At 52.8% G+C, this 15,538-nt stretch overlaps 1 protein-coding gene across 1 annotated transcript; it reads right to left on the minus strand.

The window, feature by feature from the left end:
* Nucleotides 1-314: 314 nt before the first annotated feature.
* On the minus strand, nucleotides 315-13,711 carry Aars2 (alanyl-tRNA synthetase 2, mitochondrial). The gene is made up of 22 exons (XM_038342468.2): nucleotides 13,474-13,711; nucleotides 12,740-12,931; nucleotides 11,975-12,120; nucleotides 11,589-11,756; nucleotides 10,796-10,940; nucleotides 5,943-6,088; nucleotides 5,670-5,778; nucleotides 5,284-5,322; nucleotides 5,095-5,206; nucleotides 4,629-4,762; nucleotides 4,143-4,287; nucleotides 3,741-3,913; nucleotides 3,510-3,623; nucleotides 3,284-3,424; nucleotides 2,945-3,082; nucleotides 2,754-2,863; nucleotides 2,526-2,634; nucleotides 2,133-2,255; nucleotides 1,896-2,006; nucleotides 1,347-1,430; nucleotides 1,143-1,253; nucleotides 315-733 (listed from the first exon to the last, which is right to left on the minus strand). The coding sequence occupies exons 1-22, from the start codon at nucleotides 13,699-13,701 to the stop codon at nucleotides 569-571; spliced, it is 2,943 nt and encodes a 980-aa protein (XP_038198396.1). The 5' UTR covers nucleotides 13,702-13,711; the 3' UTR covers nucleotides 315-568.
* Nucleotides 13,712-15,538: the final 1,827 nt, after the last annotated feature.

A 15,538-nucleotide genomic window follows, 5' to 3' on the forward strand; every position in this document is an offset into this window, starting at 1 on the left:
TTTGTGTGTTTGAGTGTTTTGCCTGTGTGTATGTCTGTGCACTACATGTATGCCTGGTGCCTGAGCCTCCATGAAGATTCTGGGAATTGAACCCAGGTCCTTTCCAGGGTCAAGTGCTTTTTCTGTTTGTTTTGCTTTTGTTTTTTTTTTTTTTTGACACAGGGTTTCTCTGTGTAGCCCTGGCCATCCTGGAACTTAACTCTGGTTGGCCTGGAACTCACATAGATCCGCCTGCTTCTGCCTCCCAAGTGCTGGGATTAAAGGTCTGTGGTCCGCCTTGCTGGAACAAGTGCTCTTAACCACTGAGCCAACCCTCCAGCCTAGTGAAACACTTTAATAGGCACTCTCGGCTACAAGAGCCCAGACCTTCATATTTGTTGAGGTTGCTGCTTCTCAGTTCGCGTTGGTTTCCTTGAGTCTCCTGGTGTGAAGCGACCCAGGTGCTCCTCTTCGGCTCAGGTACCTGGCCTCCAGCTGCTGCTCCTGTGCTTCAGCCTCAGGAAGGCCATGTGGCTCCGTGATGGCTCCAGATGCTTGCCTCATTCGTTTGGGTCCTGGGTGGGCCTGGTCAGAGCTGGTTGAGTGCGTAATCCCGGGCTGTCCCGAGGGCAGCCTCCAGGTCAGCAGTGTGTCCAGTCCCCTGGGCTATCATGCGAGAGCCCCAAGCCTTGCCTCCCATGTGGCTGCACACGGCCAGTGCCCAGGCTTCTGCTGTGAAGGTGGGCGTGGCATCCTGGGGAGAGAATCCGGAGGGGAAGCCATGTGGACCAGTCCCTGCTGTCACTATCCATTCAGCAGACCCTTGGGACTGTAGTCACCAGCAATGAGCACCCTCCCCCAGGCTGAGCATGGGGCAGGGGCACCTGGTGAGGCAGTAAGGAAAGGGCTGGACTGGGAATGTGTGCAGAAGTGATGAGCGCCTGAGACTTATTTGCAAGAAACTGAGGCCTGAGAGGCAGGTGACTAAGAAACCTCACAATGCCTTCTGGGAAGGGAGGGAGTGGCTTCGGGGACAAGGAGAGATCACTATTCCTGTCATAGGTTATATTCCCCCTACCCTAGATCTCCTGCTTGGAAGGAATAAGAGGTGGAACAAGAGTCAGTGAGGGGCCTTTTAGGGTGGGCCCCTGGGACCCTCTCACCTGGGCCACCTGGCAGGCACACAGGACACCGCCGGTGGGCTGGGGGCTGAGCAGCAGCACAGACATGCTGGGGGCCTTCTGGCACAGCTGCCGCACCACCTTTACCAGCACCTGCGTGAGGACGACAGAGCGATCTACCCTTCACCAGATGCCCAGGCAGGACTTGGTCTTCCGCAGGCCACCCCCTCCCCCCACAGTACTCACTGAGAGGGACTCAACGGAGACAGTGTCCACTATCAGAGGCCCCTCCGAGTGCCGTTTCAACAGCTCCTGGGATTTCTCTGCAGCCTGTGGGGCAGGAAGAACTTCTGAACTGGGACCTGTCTAGCAGCCCCTTCCTTCCTGTGCTTTCCGTTAACAGAGGTGGCAGGGCCCTGCCTGGCTTGACCTGCTTTCCTGGGTTCCATCTGTGACCTGCAATGGCCTCACCAGTTCTACTTTGTTATAGGGCCTTTTAAAGGTTGCTGAAGGAGAGAGGAGGGAGGCCAGATGGCACAGATGGACTGGGAGGGGACTAGGAACCGACAGGCAAGGAGCAATTAAGCTACCTGGCATTCGAGTTGGGAGGCTGCCTATGGGAAGGGCTGGGGGAGAGCTACGGTCGGTCGGGCAGAGGTGGGGATGGTTTGGTGATACGGTGCTCGGTAGCAGATCAAGTAGGAAGCTGCCCCTGACTCCTATCCCAGTTCTGGCAGCGTCCTAGGATTGGTGCGGTGATGTCCGAGTACCAGGCACGGCTGCCCCTTCTCTCACCTGGCCCTTCTCCAGTTTCCGGATGGCAGTGTTGGCACGGCGCTGTAGTGTCTTCAGTGTGGTCTGTAGCTCCTGCCGCTGCCACTGAGGCATCAGAGCCGAGTCTATGACCTATGGCCAGAGCTGTGTGTCACCCTTGCCAGAGCTTCAGAGAGAGGACGGGAAGGATCCGGGAAAGTACGGGGAAGGAACAGGGCCGGCGGAAGGCAGGGAGTCCAATGGTGAGGGTGGTCTGACCTCAGTGAGACGGCCTATGTCCTTAGATAGCCGATGAGCCTCTGGCAGGTCCCGGCTGCCCCGACTTAGCCGCTCCCTGGCTGCTTCGACTTCCTGAGACAGGCTCTGGCCCACCTCTCGGGCCTATGGGAGGGCGCAAGAAAGTGAAGGCTCCCAGACTTACCCTACCGGCTCCCAGGACAGGGTCTCTTATCTCACTGCAATCAGGGCCATGTTAGAAATGTTGACCAGCAGGGGCACCAGCCCTACATGAGCAGTGGCTAGCATTGCTACAGCACAGCAGTGTGTATAGGGATGCTGGCTACAGCACTGGGCGTGCCTGAGCCTGAGTCAGCTGTGTTGTGTCCCTCACTCCCCACAGCCAGAGGTCCCCAGGACTTCTAGCCTTCTAACCTGTTGGGCCTGCTCCCCAGTGATGGCCAGTAGGCGAGTGATGCCTTTGACCAGCTGTCGATCCCCAATGATCACCAGATCCCCCACAGCCCCGGTACGTAGCAGGTGCCTATAAGGAAGGTGGAGAAAGGGGTGATGATGGAGAGAAAGAATGGAGAAGTCCGAGCCCAAAGCAAGGCAGGTGGTGACGACCCAGGGTCCCGGGACAGGGTGGGAAGAGTGACTCACGTCCCACAGCAGAGCTCCACCGAAGTCTGCAGTGCAGCCTGGGAGGCTGGTGCCAGTGCATGGGCCACGGGAACGCCCACTGAAACCACCCGCACGGGGTCTGGGTACACCTGAGGTGAAGGCAGGACAAGGGCTCTTAGCTGCCTGCGAAGGGCAGGGGAAGCCCTCTGGGGTCACCCTCTACCGCTTACCTCATCTAGCAAGCGAAGACCGGGGATATGGGCAGTGTGTGCCAGGGGTACCTCCTCCATATACACAGCCTTATCCTGCCCCACAGCCTCCTGCACGTAGCTCTCTACTGTCCGGAGCTGCTCTGTGGTCAGTGGTGCCTGGGGGTGGCACAAGGGAACAAGGAAGGTGAGGAGTGGCCAGAGGTGACGGGCCGTGTCCTGAGTAGAGGGAACTGGCTGAGGTTGGGGTTCCACAGGACAGCATGGTGGTGCTGACCCAGGCCCTCAGACCAGTCCACCCACCTCCTGTCTGTCTTGCAGCATGCCATTTCCCATAATGCCTCTCTGTGCCCAGCTTACCTGGGTAGCCACATCAAAGCGCAGCCGCTCAGGGTTGAGATGGGAGCCCCGCTGCTCGGTGGTGGGCCCGAGGGTCTGCCGAAGTGCCCAGCTCAGCAGGTGGGTGGCTGTGTGCTTCACCATGCATCCCATTCGCCAGGCCTGGGACACTTTTGTCACCCAGGGTCCTGGGTGAGGGCGGGAGTGGGGAGGGAGGGGGAGTAGCTGGGGGAGGGAGGGCTCTTACCTTATCCACATACAGCTGCACTTGGTCCCCCACCTGTAAGCACTCGGGGGCCATGGCCTCATGCAGGATGAAGCCCCCACAGGCCTGCGCCCGGGCCACAGGGAACAGTACATCCTGGGGAGAACAAGGCCAAGGTGCCATAGTGACTGCCTGTGGTCATCCCTCCACTTGGATGCCCCCAGCCTCGCTTTTGCCTCCCACAGAAATCAGGCCGAGGTGCTGGATGCTCACCTGCTGCCCTGTACGAACAAGGTAGCCACGGTCTGAAGCCTGACCCCCTTGTTCGGCGTAGAAGTTGGTTCTGTCCAACAGGAGGCCACAGCGCTGGCCTGCCCCCACAGAGGTCACAGTTGTCCCATCCTCTGAATACAGCTGTAGCACTTGGGCCTCACAGAGGCCAAATTCTGCCAGAGGCATAAGGATTATCAGTGTTATGGCCTGGGGATGTGACGGGTTTGGAATTTGAGGGAAAGGCATTTAACTTTGGAGGGTGAACTAGGGAAGGCGGTTCCAGATGAAAGAGGCAGTGACCCCTGCTGGGTACTCTGGGGAATGCAGGAAGCTGGTGAGTACCATGCCTTTCCTTTCCAGTCAAGGTCAGGGAAGTTTGTGACTCAGGGTCTGGGTTCTCACCATAATCCCCGTTTGGTCGCAGAGAGTAGTTATACTTGGGGCTGTCATCAGTTGGGGGTACCCCATGACGGCGCAGCTCCTCCAGTGCGTGGACATCAAGACACAGTCCTTCCTCCTGAACTGGCTCTGCCTGCTGGGCCCGGTGCTGCAGGACAAGAGAGTGTGTGCACACGTGAGTGTGCGTGTGTGCACGTGTGTGTGTGTGTGCGCGCGTGTGTGTGCGTGTGAGCAGGCCTCCTAGCCCACAACCACCCCTGGGGAGCCCCTCTAGGACACTGTGTTGACCTCTCTTCTGCTCTTGTTTGGACTCTGGGAATGATGTTCCTCTCTACGGACTAAGTGGGGCTGAGGCTCTGTCCCCTCTCCTGTTGAGATGATAGGACAGACCCCACCTCAGCTTCCAATTCAATGCCTAACTGTAAATCTTGCTCAGTTCAGGGCTGAGAGGGGGATGGCTGGGTCACCACGGGGTCCAGCAGTCTGTACCTGAGCCTCCTTCTGGGCTAGTTCTTCCAGTCCTGTCTCATCCAGCTGCACCCCTTTCTCCTCCAGCATTAGCTTCATCAGATCCAGGGGAATCCCCAGGTTCCCAGCCAGTGACAATGACCAGGCTACCTCAGCTGAAGAAAGAGAGCAGAATGTTGAGGATGGGGGAGGAAGTGAGCACACAGTTCGCCAGTGCCCCCCACCCCATATTAGGTCCTCTCAGGTGAGGAGCCACCTTCAAGCTTCAGGCTCCAAGGTCAGACAAAGGGAGCCTAACAGTTTAAGTATGAAGCTGACATGGGAGACAGGGGATGGGAGGCGGACCTGGATGGACAGTTAAGAGAGGGGGTGTCAGGGCAGGGCTTCTGTCGTGGTCAGGTCAAGCACCTGCAAGAAACTTCTAGGCCCCTGGCAGGCTGAAAGCTGCTGCCTTTGCGTCTCTGCTTTAGCTAGGATCCCAGCTCACCAGGGAACAAATCAGAAGGCCTCAAGCGCTTCACGGTGCGATCAATGATCCGCCGGCCTCGCTGCAGAGAGGCTAGGAAGGCTGCCTCATCCTCGGACACCAGGCTGGCTATCTGAACCAAGACAGGGCAGAGTGGAGCTGTGTTTCCTTGGAAACAGGCAGCCCCTGCCTCCCCAAGCCAGTCAGTACCTGGACTGAGTTCTTCTGGAGTTCTGGATAAGCAGTTCCCTAGGGTGTAGGAGAATGTGGAGGAGGTGAACAGCCCACCCTTCCTCCCCACCCCGGCATCAAGGGACACCTGCCCCGGAGGCTAAGATGCTCTGAGAACTGGAGAACTCAGAGAAGTGGTTTTCCAGGGGGGCAGGCATACAAGTGGAAGGGAACCCCAGTGTCAAAGGTCCAGCAGCATGAGGCAAGGATTCTTCCAAGGTCTCCTCTTTTCGTGAGCAAGACCAGCCTTCTCAGCCTCCTTGATGTGGTGCAGGACTGGACAGTGAGGGTGGTCATGTCGGGGCTCTGTGGTAGGCTCCCAAGGGCCCAGGAGGCATGCAGAAAGGAGGAAATTCTGCACTTACCAATGTCTCCACCACCACTGGCACCAGGCTGCCTAGAAAGCCAGGAGGGGCCCGCAAGACCTCTGTGGAGAAGCGCACAGCTCTGCGGAGAATCCGGCGAAGGACTAGCCTAGGGGGGTTCACAGCCCAGGTATGAACTCCTAGCGTCATCCGAGCAGAAAAACGGGGAGTGGTGCTTACCCTATGCCTTCTGAGTGCTCGACCTCTCTTCACCTCCCCCTTCCCCTCTCTCCTAACCCTGCCACCCCGCAGCACCTGCCCTTCCAGACTCACGGGGCTCCTGACATCCCTGGGGAGACACCATCAGCAATGCAGACACTGAGCGTGCGGATGTGATCGGCCACAACTCGGTAGGCTGTGTCTATGCGTCCCTCATCGGCTGCCCCTACCCGGCCAGAGTAAGGGGGCACCTCACAGCCCTGGAAAGCAGGAAAACAGGCACAGTTGTTGCCCCTGCATGCACAGGCAGGTACCCGTCTCTGCTCTAAAACTGACCACATCAGAACACAATCCAAGGATGGAGTCATGTGAGAATTCGGAGTGCCTATGAGAAAACCCAGGGAAAATAAGAGTCTTGTGACCTCAGTCTTCACAACACAGATCTGTTCTTGGTGTGTGTTCTCGTGCTCCTCCCAGGTGTGGCAGTCAGGAGTGAGTTCACTTCAGCTGCTGTTATTTATCTACCTCTGGAAAATACATTTTTTTCCGTGTGTGGCTTGTCCTTGTGACTGTGTACTTTATACAGTGAGACTCTCCTTAACCCTCCAAGTATAAATTGTCTGACGTTCTGAATAAAGTTGGCTATTGCATGAGGCTTTAGTCAGCCAGGTTCACGCCACCAAAGAGAGTGGTAACGACACCCAGAATGGCATTCCCATCACTTGGGAGGCAGAGGCAGGTGGATCTCTGTTGAGTTTGAGGCCAGCCTGGTCCACAGAGCTACTTCCAGGGCAGCCAGGACTATACAGAGAAAAACCCTATCTCAAAAAACCAAAACCAAAACCCCTAAAACCAAACAAACACAACAGCCTTCAGGAAAAGCTGATGGTGGGCTAGGACTTGCTGGCCTGTGGGGGTGCATGCTGAGCTAAAAGGCCCATAGTGGCCATGGCCTGCTGAATTTCCACTGTGAGAGCAGAGGAACATGCCATCTGTGCCGGCTAGAATTATGTCACCTTGACACAAGCTAGAGTCGGTTTTGGAAAAAGGAACCTCAATTGAGAAAACGCCCCACCATAGTGGTGAGGCTGTGGTGCAGTTTCTTGGTTGATGACCGATGTGGGGGGTTCAGCTCACTGCGGGCAGAGCCACTTCTGGGCTGGTGGTCCTGGGTCCTCTAAGAAAGCAGGCTGAACAAGCCACAGTGAGCGTGCAATACGCAGTGATTCTCCGCAGCCTTTGCTTTGTTCCTGCCCTGGCTTCCTTTGATGTGACTGATTGGAAGAAGAATCACAATAAACCCCTCCAAGCTGTTTACGCTCAGAGTTTATCACAGCAATAGAAACCCCAAGACACCAACCATCCCTTAAACAGCCTCTTTAGAGGGCACTATCACCCTTGCTTGCTTTACTATGTATTTATTGAGACGGGGTCTTACTATGTATCCCTGGCTGGCCTTGAATTTGCTATGCAGATCAAAGTGGCCTCAAACTCACAGGGATCAGCCTGCACATGCCTGGCTTCAATGCTCGTTTTAAAGAAGAGGAAACAGGGTTTGCGGGTGTGGTTCAGTTGGTTAAATGCTTAGCTAACATGCATGTAGCCCTGGTTCAACCCCTGAGCGCCACATAAAACTGGGTATGGTGGTATATTTCACTAATCGCAGAACTTGGAAGGCAGGAGGATCTGAAGTTCAAACCCATCCTCAGCTACCTGCCAAGTTCAAAGCCAGCTTAGGATACAAGAGACTGTCTTGTTAAAAAGAGATAGAGAACAGCCCAGTGGTGGTGATAGTGGTGTATGCCTTTAGCCTCAGTACTGCTGAGGCAGAGGCAGGTGGATTTCTGAGTTCAAGGTCAGTCTGGTCTATAAAGTGAGTTCCAGGACATCCAGGGGTACAAGAGAAACCTTGTCTTGAAAGAATGAAAAAAAATTAACAAATAAAATTTAAAAAAATTAAAAAATAAAAGTAGCTGGGCAGTGGTGGTGCACACCTTTAACATCAGCTGGGATTAAAGAGGCGGGTGGAGGGAGGTGACTCTCTGAGTCTGAGGCCAGCCTGGCCTATAGAGCGAGTTCCAAGACAGGTTCCAAAGCTACACAGAGAAACCCTACCTTAAAAAAACCAACCAACCAAACCAAATCAAACGAACAAACAAACAAACAAACAAACGGATAAAGCTATGTGAGACCACTAGCTCCTTAGGAGCAGATGTGAAATCTGAACTAGGCTGGTGGGACTCCATGCTTGCCTCTCTGATCATCCTAGAGGTAGGTCAGGGGCCAGGAAGTGGAGTGGGGGGAAGCTGATATACATGTACTTAAATGTACCACGGTGGGCCACTTAATCTGCATAGCTCCAAACATACTCTAGTGCAGGCTTGTGTTAGATGTCCTGCTACCCACTATACTGCTTAAGCCACGCCCCCAACCCCACCCACTGATGGGTCTTCTCCTTTGACCTCTGTGTCATCTATCTGCCACCACCTAAGCTGCACCCCTCCCCTGGCTTTTGCCTGGATTGATAACAGAGCAGTGGCTTTCTGGCTTTCACTGTCTTCTGGTCCCAGCTCATCCTCCACACAGCGACAGCACTGCCCTTGTGGGAGTGCGTGGCAGATCCCGCATCCCCTCCACCTGGGCTTTTCTGTGCATGCGCAGAATAAAGGCTCTCTTTGATCTTCAGGACCCACAAGATGGGACCCTTGCTACCGTCTTTGCAGGAAACTATTTGTAAAAATGTCCTTTCCCTGAGCACAGGCCACTTTACCATAGGGCTCTAAAGCCGCTTCCCATCAGCAGATAGCATCCATTTCCCAGATAGCATAGCATCTCTGGTCAACAGAACTAGGAGAGACTCTGGTGTGGAGGTGCATGCCTGTCATTCCAGCACTTAAGGAGGTAAAAGCAACAGAATCAGGAGTTCAAGGTCATCTGTGGCTATGCAGCAAGTCAGAGGCCTAAGTGGTCCCAGCTCAAAAAGATAAAGAATATAAGGAAGAAGGACCCTTCTACACTCTGCTCTCCTTCTTGGAACCCTGCTGGGATGAGAACAAGCGTACGCTGAGCTAGATGATAGCAGACACATGGCTTAGCCGCCCTACTGCCCCAAACTGCCAGCCAGCCAGTGCCTAGCCAGTGCCTAGAAGTAGAGCTGCCTTGTGCCCAACCACAGATGTCTGGATGAGCTCACGCGAGACCAAAAAGATGACCCAGAAAAGGTGGCCTGGCCTGTGCCAATGCCCACAGACTCCTGGATGGGGTCGCATTACCGCCTTATAGCACTGGTGTACCCACAGTGAAAGCTCTCTGGCCCCACCCACATCGCTCAGGATTCTATGGCAGCTACCTGGCTGTCTTTCTTGTCTCCCCGAAAGGCAGAAACTATTAAAAGGGCCTGGAAAGGGGAAGAAGGCCCCTAGCCAGGGATCTAGTTTGTATTTCCTGTCGGTTGAGAGTACAACTGATAAAACTGAAGCCACCGGGAGATAGTGCGTGGCTTCCCAAAACGCTTCAAACAAAGCTGTTAAAAGCCACACGCTAGGGGCTGCAGAGGGGACTCAACAGTCAGGAGTATTTGCTGCTTTTCCTGACCACCTGAGTTTGGTTCCCAGCCCAGCACCCACACTAGGTGGCTCACAACCACCTGTGACTCCAGTTCCTTGTGATCTGATGCCCAGCCTTTGTCTGGCTTCTGTAGATACCTTCACACACACACAACACACACACACACACACACACAAACACACACTTCAAACAAAAACCACAACAAACTATGTTAATTTGGGTCCAGGATATATACATATTTGTGGCAGTAAATTTTACTTTATTAGCACACTTATTTCATCCTTGGTCATTTTTTTTTAATTTTTTTTATTTTTCGAGACAGGGTTTCTCTGTGGCTTTGGAGCCTGTCCTGGAACTAGCTCTTGTAGACCAGGCTGGCCTCGAACTCACAGAGATTCGTCTGCCTCTGCCTCCCGAGTGCTGGGATTAAAGGCGTGTGCCACCACCGCCCAGCTCACTTATTTCATCCTTAAGTGTACACAAGTCACTTCAGAAAATCACCTGACAATTTCATTTGCAGAAGGAATTTTTGGAAAAAAATAAACCAGTTTATATTTTAAATTTGATTAATCTTTAAACCTTGTTGCAAATGACATCCTTTCAGAAATATAACTTAGAAAACCACAGAGCCATAAATACAGCCACTGTGAAGGCATCGAAACGCAGCTCTCTTAGGAAGCCTGCACGCATGTTTTGAGTGCCTTTTTCCTCTATATCTCCATCTAAATTCTTAATAAACTCACTCTTTGCTTCACTCTGACCTCCTGTGATGTAGTCAAGGATCCTGCTTTATCTGGGTGGAGTTCCTAAGGGGTCGGTGCTGGATTGCATCTCCTTGCCTTTGCTGACAATGTCGTATGTCAAGCATTTCCTGCCATGGTACCCACTGCCATCTGTCTGGAATAAGCTTTCTGTGCTGACTCTCCTTTCAGGTTTTAGATCAAAGGTCATCTCCCTGGCAAGTTGTCAGCACACAAGTGGTCTAAGGTCCTGTAACACCTCCACCAGCAACTATCTGCAACGCTTGTTGCCTTCCTGGGATCTGTGAGCTATGATCTTGTTCTTTCACGCACTGATTTATTGTCTGCCACTCACTCATGCTTGAAGGTGATCTCCATTTCTACTTTGATCCTCTGTACCAAGCATAAAGGTTTGGATTAGTGGGCTAGTCAAGCCATGCCCTTCTGCACAGCCACCTTAAAGAAAAAGGCAAGCCCCCTGCCAGAAGCCAACGATACACCCTGTGTCAAAGAAGGCAGACATGGTTCCTAAAGATGGCAGCCAAGGTTGTCATCTGGACCACACACCCCTACACACCCCTACACACACACACACACACACACACACACACACACACACACACACACAGAGTGACGGGGCTGAGGCAGAGGAGCGCTCACCTGGTGGATGGCACTGAGCAACGGCGAGAACAGGTCCGTGTCATAGGTGGAATGCTTCCCCTGCAGCACAGCCACCAGCCTTTCCAAGCCCATTCCCGTGTCCACGTGCCGCTGGGGCAGTGGGTGCAGGCTTCCGTCTGCCTCTCTGGCCAGGGAAAAGGTGCAAGGTGAGGCCAGCTGGGTCTGACAGGTATGAGGCGGATACTCAGGTTCAGCAGAAGCCCGAGGACCCAGGGGCTGAGGGTAGCAGGAACCTGCAGGACAGTGTCCTAGTTCCCTCCCTACACAAATGAAAATGATGAAGGCCTTGGGTCATATCCTTTCTCAAAAAGGTTAACTCCAGGGGCTGGAGAGATGGCTCAGCGGTTAAGAGCACTGACGGCTCTTCCAGAGGTCCTGAGTTCAATTCCCAGCAACCACATGGTGGCTCACAACCATCTGCAATGAGATCTGGTGCCCTCTTCGGGCCTGCAGGCATACATGGAGTCAGAACAGTGTACACATAAAAAAAGAAAAAAAGGTTAACTCCATCCTTACTCTTGCTTGGGCCCTTGTCTGGACCCAGGCTGCCTACTAAGCCAGATTCATTGTCTTTAGAGAGGCATGTCAAAACATGTTAGAAGAAAATCTCAGTGATCACTAAATTCAACTCCACTACAAGACAAGACAAGAGGCCAGAGAGCATCAACCACCAGTTGAAACTGTCACAGACAAGGACTAGAATTAGGTCAGTTTCTATTTTAAAAAGGGCACATGAGCTCAGCTAGGAACTAACGGTAGCTTCCGCCATTACCTGTTGTGCTGCATGAAGACTAGATTCCAAAGCTCCACCAGCTGAGGGGCTCCCACTCCCCCAGCCAGGTCATAGTGGATCTCAGTACAGGGCCCACAGGGCCCAGTGTCTCCCATCTCCCAGAAGTTCTCCTGGAGTCCAAAGGAAAGCACGCGGCTGGCAGGCACTCTGGGGAGAAAGCCAGAGAAGTGCTGGGAGATGGGCACGCTTACGAGTCAGCACCTCCTCTGCTATGACAGCCTCTTAGCCAGGTCCAGCTCAGGAAGAGGGGGTCCCAGGGCTGAACCACAGCAGGCTCACATATGCTCAGCTCAGGAATCTGTACTGATAGTCTGCTTTCCAGTCTTCCTATTGTCTGGGGCGGACAGACGAAGGGGTTAACTTACCCCAAGCTGAGCCAGATGTCTCTGGTCTCCAGGTCTGGCTCCAGTCCTGTCTTGGAGTCACCACCAAAGTAGGAGACCCATAACCTGTCCTCAGGGATCCCATAGACCTGAGTCAACAGTTCCCAGGCCATGCTACAAGCCTCTTCCTGCGGGGGAAACCAGGGTGGAGTCTCCGTGAGACCACTTGAGTTCAGGAACCCAAGACAAAACCATCCTCGCTACCCACCCTATTTTCAGACTGAGACGTGGTCATTTCAGCCTTGAGTTCTTTCTTTCCAGAGAGTGTCTCCACTCTTACAAAGCCCACCCACCTGACCTGGGGACTTTATGTCCAGTGACCATCCCAGCACTGCTGTCTGGCCATCTGTTCATGTAACTGTCACGCAGCCGTTAGGCAGGAGCCACGATCCCTCTCTTCAATCAGGGAAGTGAGCTACACTCCTTCCTGTTGTATGTCTCTGTGTGCACATGTGTGTGTCTCTGTGTGTGTGCACACGTGCGTCAGGTGTGGGTATGTACACGTGAAACTGGAAGGACAGCTATGGGTGACTGTACTCAGGTGCCTTCCACTTCTTGCTTCAAACAGGGTCTCTCACATTAGTTTAGAGTGTAGGCCACACTAGCTTGCCTGTGAACTCCCAAGGACCCTTTTGTCTCCACCTCCCATTTGGAAGCTCCAGAATTATAGGCGTACACTACTGGCCTTCACTTTTTATGTGAGTTCTGGGGGATCTACAAGCACAGCATAGCTCCCTGGAAACTCACCTTGAAATAGTCGCCCCCAAAAGCCCAGTTGCCAAGCATCTCAAAGAAGGTATGATGCGAGAGATCTCGGCCTACATCCTCCAGGTCATTATGGCGGCCTCCGGCCCGCACACATTTCTGACTGTTAGCCACGCGCCGGAAGCCTGCCATCTCACTTCGTGGATCCACTGTGCCCAGGAAGATGGGCTTGAACTAGAAGCACATAAAAGTGGGGGAGGGGGCTCCTCAGTAAAAGGTTAAGGGGGAGTGATGAAGATGGCTGTTCAAACTCAAGGCTATTTGTAATCCAAGGGGGCAATGCGGTTTTGGCCCGGGGCAACCCAGGAGCTCAGGCAGGCATCTCTGGTGTGTGTGAAGCAGAGAAGAGGTAAATAAACCCAAGCCAAAGACCTAAGCCTAGTAAAGGTGGCAAAATTTATAGATAAGAAGTGGTTGGACAGAGTCAAAGAACATAGCAAGCGTGCAATAAACACTTGCTTAACGGATGAATTATATTTATTTAAATAGTCTTCCACTCTGAGCCTGACCCTCGCGGCTCCACATCTGCTGTCCAGGATAATACATTTAATTTCTCCCCACAAGTCTCCAAATTAATTTCCCAAGCCTTACCCAGGCCCCTAATCATCGCACCCAGTGCCTCATCCACAGGCGCTCTGAGTTCCGCCCAATCCTGAAGCTCCTTTCTCAGGCAAACCCCCGAGCTCCGCCCCCGATCGGTGAGGCCCCGCCCCTACCTGGTTCATGCCGGCATTGACGAAAAGCAGGCTGTGGTCGCCGCGCGGCCTCACGGAAGCGGAGGGCACCAGCCGGTGGCCATGGCGATCCCGGAAGAAGCTCAGGAAGGCGTCCCTCACAGCCGCTCCATGCAGTGGACGGGCCTCGGTGGAGAACTGCTGCCATGGGCACGACCTCCCGATGGCTCGCCGCAGCCTCCCGGCTGCAGCAGCCACCGACGCCGCCATCTTAGCTCCGGGCAACGGCTTCGCAGGGGCAAAGAGTGACGCGTGAAAGGAAGCCTAGTGTTTCCCACAGCGGCTCCTGGCGGGTGGAAGACTTAGGGGGGTGGTCAAGCCTCAGTTTCTAGTGGAAGTGATTCTGCAAGAAGGGCACCCCCGCCCCACCTCCCCCGCGAGCGGTGCAACATACCGCTTTGCACATAGCAGTCTCTTAATCATCTAGTATTAAACCGATATTCATAAAAGGATCATTATGTGGCTTTATTTTGAACGTTAGTAACGAGATTAACACAATGCCTCAGCTCCCAAAGTTTATATTCTGGTAGTAACAGTTGTTTTGTTATGGTTTTGTTGGGTTGCAGTGAACAGGTGTGGGTGCAGTTCCGTGTGATTTGTGCTGTTCTAGGCCGGAGAGTGCCAAGGGATCATGAGTATTCAGGATTCAACTGGTCAATAAGTACAGAACCCTGCCTAAGTGCCAACTGCTCTAAGACCTTGCCATTTCCTCCTCTGCCCCGGGTTTTGGAGTGAGCCACTTTGTCCTTAGGGACTGAAGCAGGTGCTTTGGAACAGAAGGCTGGTGGACACAGAAGCCAAACTGCATCTGCTCCATTATTAATTGCTTAATGACATTTGGTCTTTTAATTTGCTCGGGGATGAGAGATTTCAGGTCGCCAGGTCAGGACAAAGCTGGTGGCTAAAAGCTGCAGGAAGGCTTTCCAGAGGCCTCCCAACGCCCTGAGGTTCTGTGTGTTTGCTGAGGGTAGATACCTGTCCCCTAGGCTCAGTGCCCTTGACTTCCTTTCCTTGGCAGCAGTAACTGAGACACCCATAGGCCTTGTGGGAGCAGTTCAGGGGCTTCTCATGACCTTGGCCTTTAGTCTGGGAAATTAAGCAGGTCTGGAGAAAGGAATTTTCCAAGTGTAAGACCCAATAGAGGAAACAGAACTGAGGTCTTTGTGGTCAGGGAGATGGTCTTGGCCACCCGGGGGCTCTTTTGGCCATCAGTCTTTCTGTGTTATTTGCGTCTTTTGAAGGACAGTTTCCTTGCTGGGAAAGCTTAGTCTATTTTCGACTTGAGTTTCTGTAGTGGTAGTGAATTCTGGCAAGCCTGTCAGATCTACCCCATGCTCCTCGGTTTTTCTCCCTTTTTCGTGTAGGTTAAAGGTATTGTTTTGGTTTCCCCCAGTGTTTTTGGAACAGGTGGGGATTTCTGAGATTGGTGACCTTGAAAAAGACTGAAATTCCTTCCATGAGACTGGTTTTCTGAGGAGCTCCTCAGGCTGGTTCTGATTTACCCACAGTCACTGGAGGAGGGAATCTGTACTTGAGACTAACCTGGCTCTTGTGTCGCACTAGAATTTTATTTTTTTATTTTTATTTTTTTTAAATTTTTTTATGATTTATTTAACTTTATTTTATGTGCATTGGTGTGAAGCTGTCAGATCCCCTGGAACTGGATTTTCAGACAGTTGTGAGCTGCCATGTGGGTGCTGGGAATTGAACCTGGGTCCTCGGGAAGAGCAGTCAGCGCTCTTAACCATTGAGCCATCTCTCCAGCCCCAGCACTAGAATTTTAGAATTATCTTTTTTTTTTTTTTCTGTTGATCTGGCATAATGGCTTGTACCTTTAATTCCAGCACTGGAGAGGCATAGGCAGGTGGATCTTTGTGAGTTCAAGACCAGACTAGTCTACATACAGAGTTCCAGGACTTTCAATGACCTACATAGTGAGACCAGATCCTGTCTCACATTAAAAAAAAAAAAAAGGTAGCTTTATTGGTGAATGAAAAAAAGAAATAAAAAAGAAGACCTAGATATGGTGGAGGAAAAAGTTCATTAT

Source organism: Arvicola amphibius, chromosome 9, assembly GCF_903992535.2.
Source record: "Arvicola amphibius chromosome 9, mArvAmp1.2, whole genome shotgun sequence".
Classification (NCBI taxonomy): Eukaryota; Metazoa; Chordata; class Mammalia; order Rodentia; family Cricetidae; genus Arvicola; species Arvicola amphibius.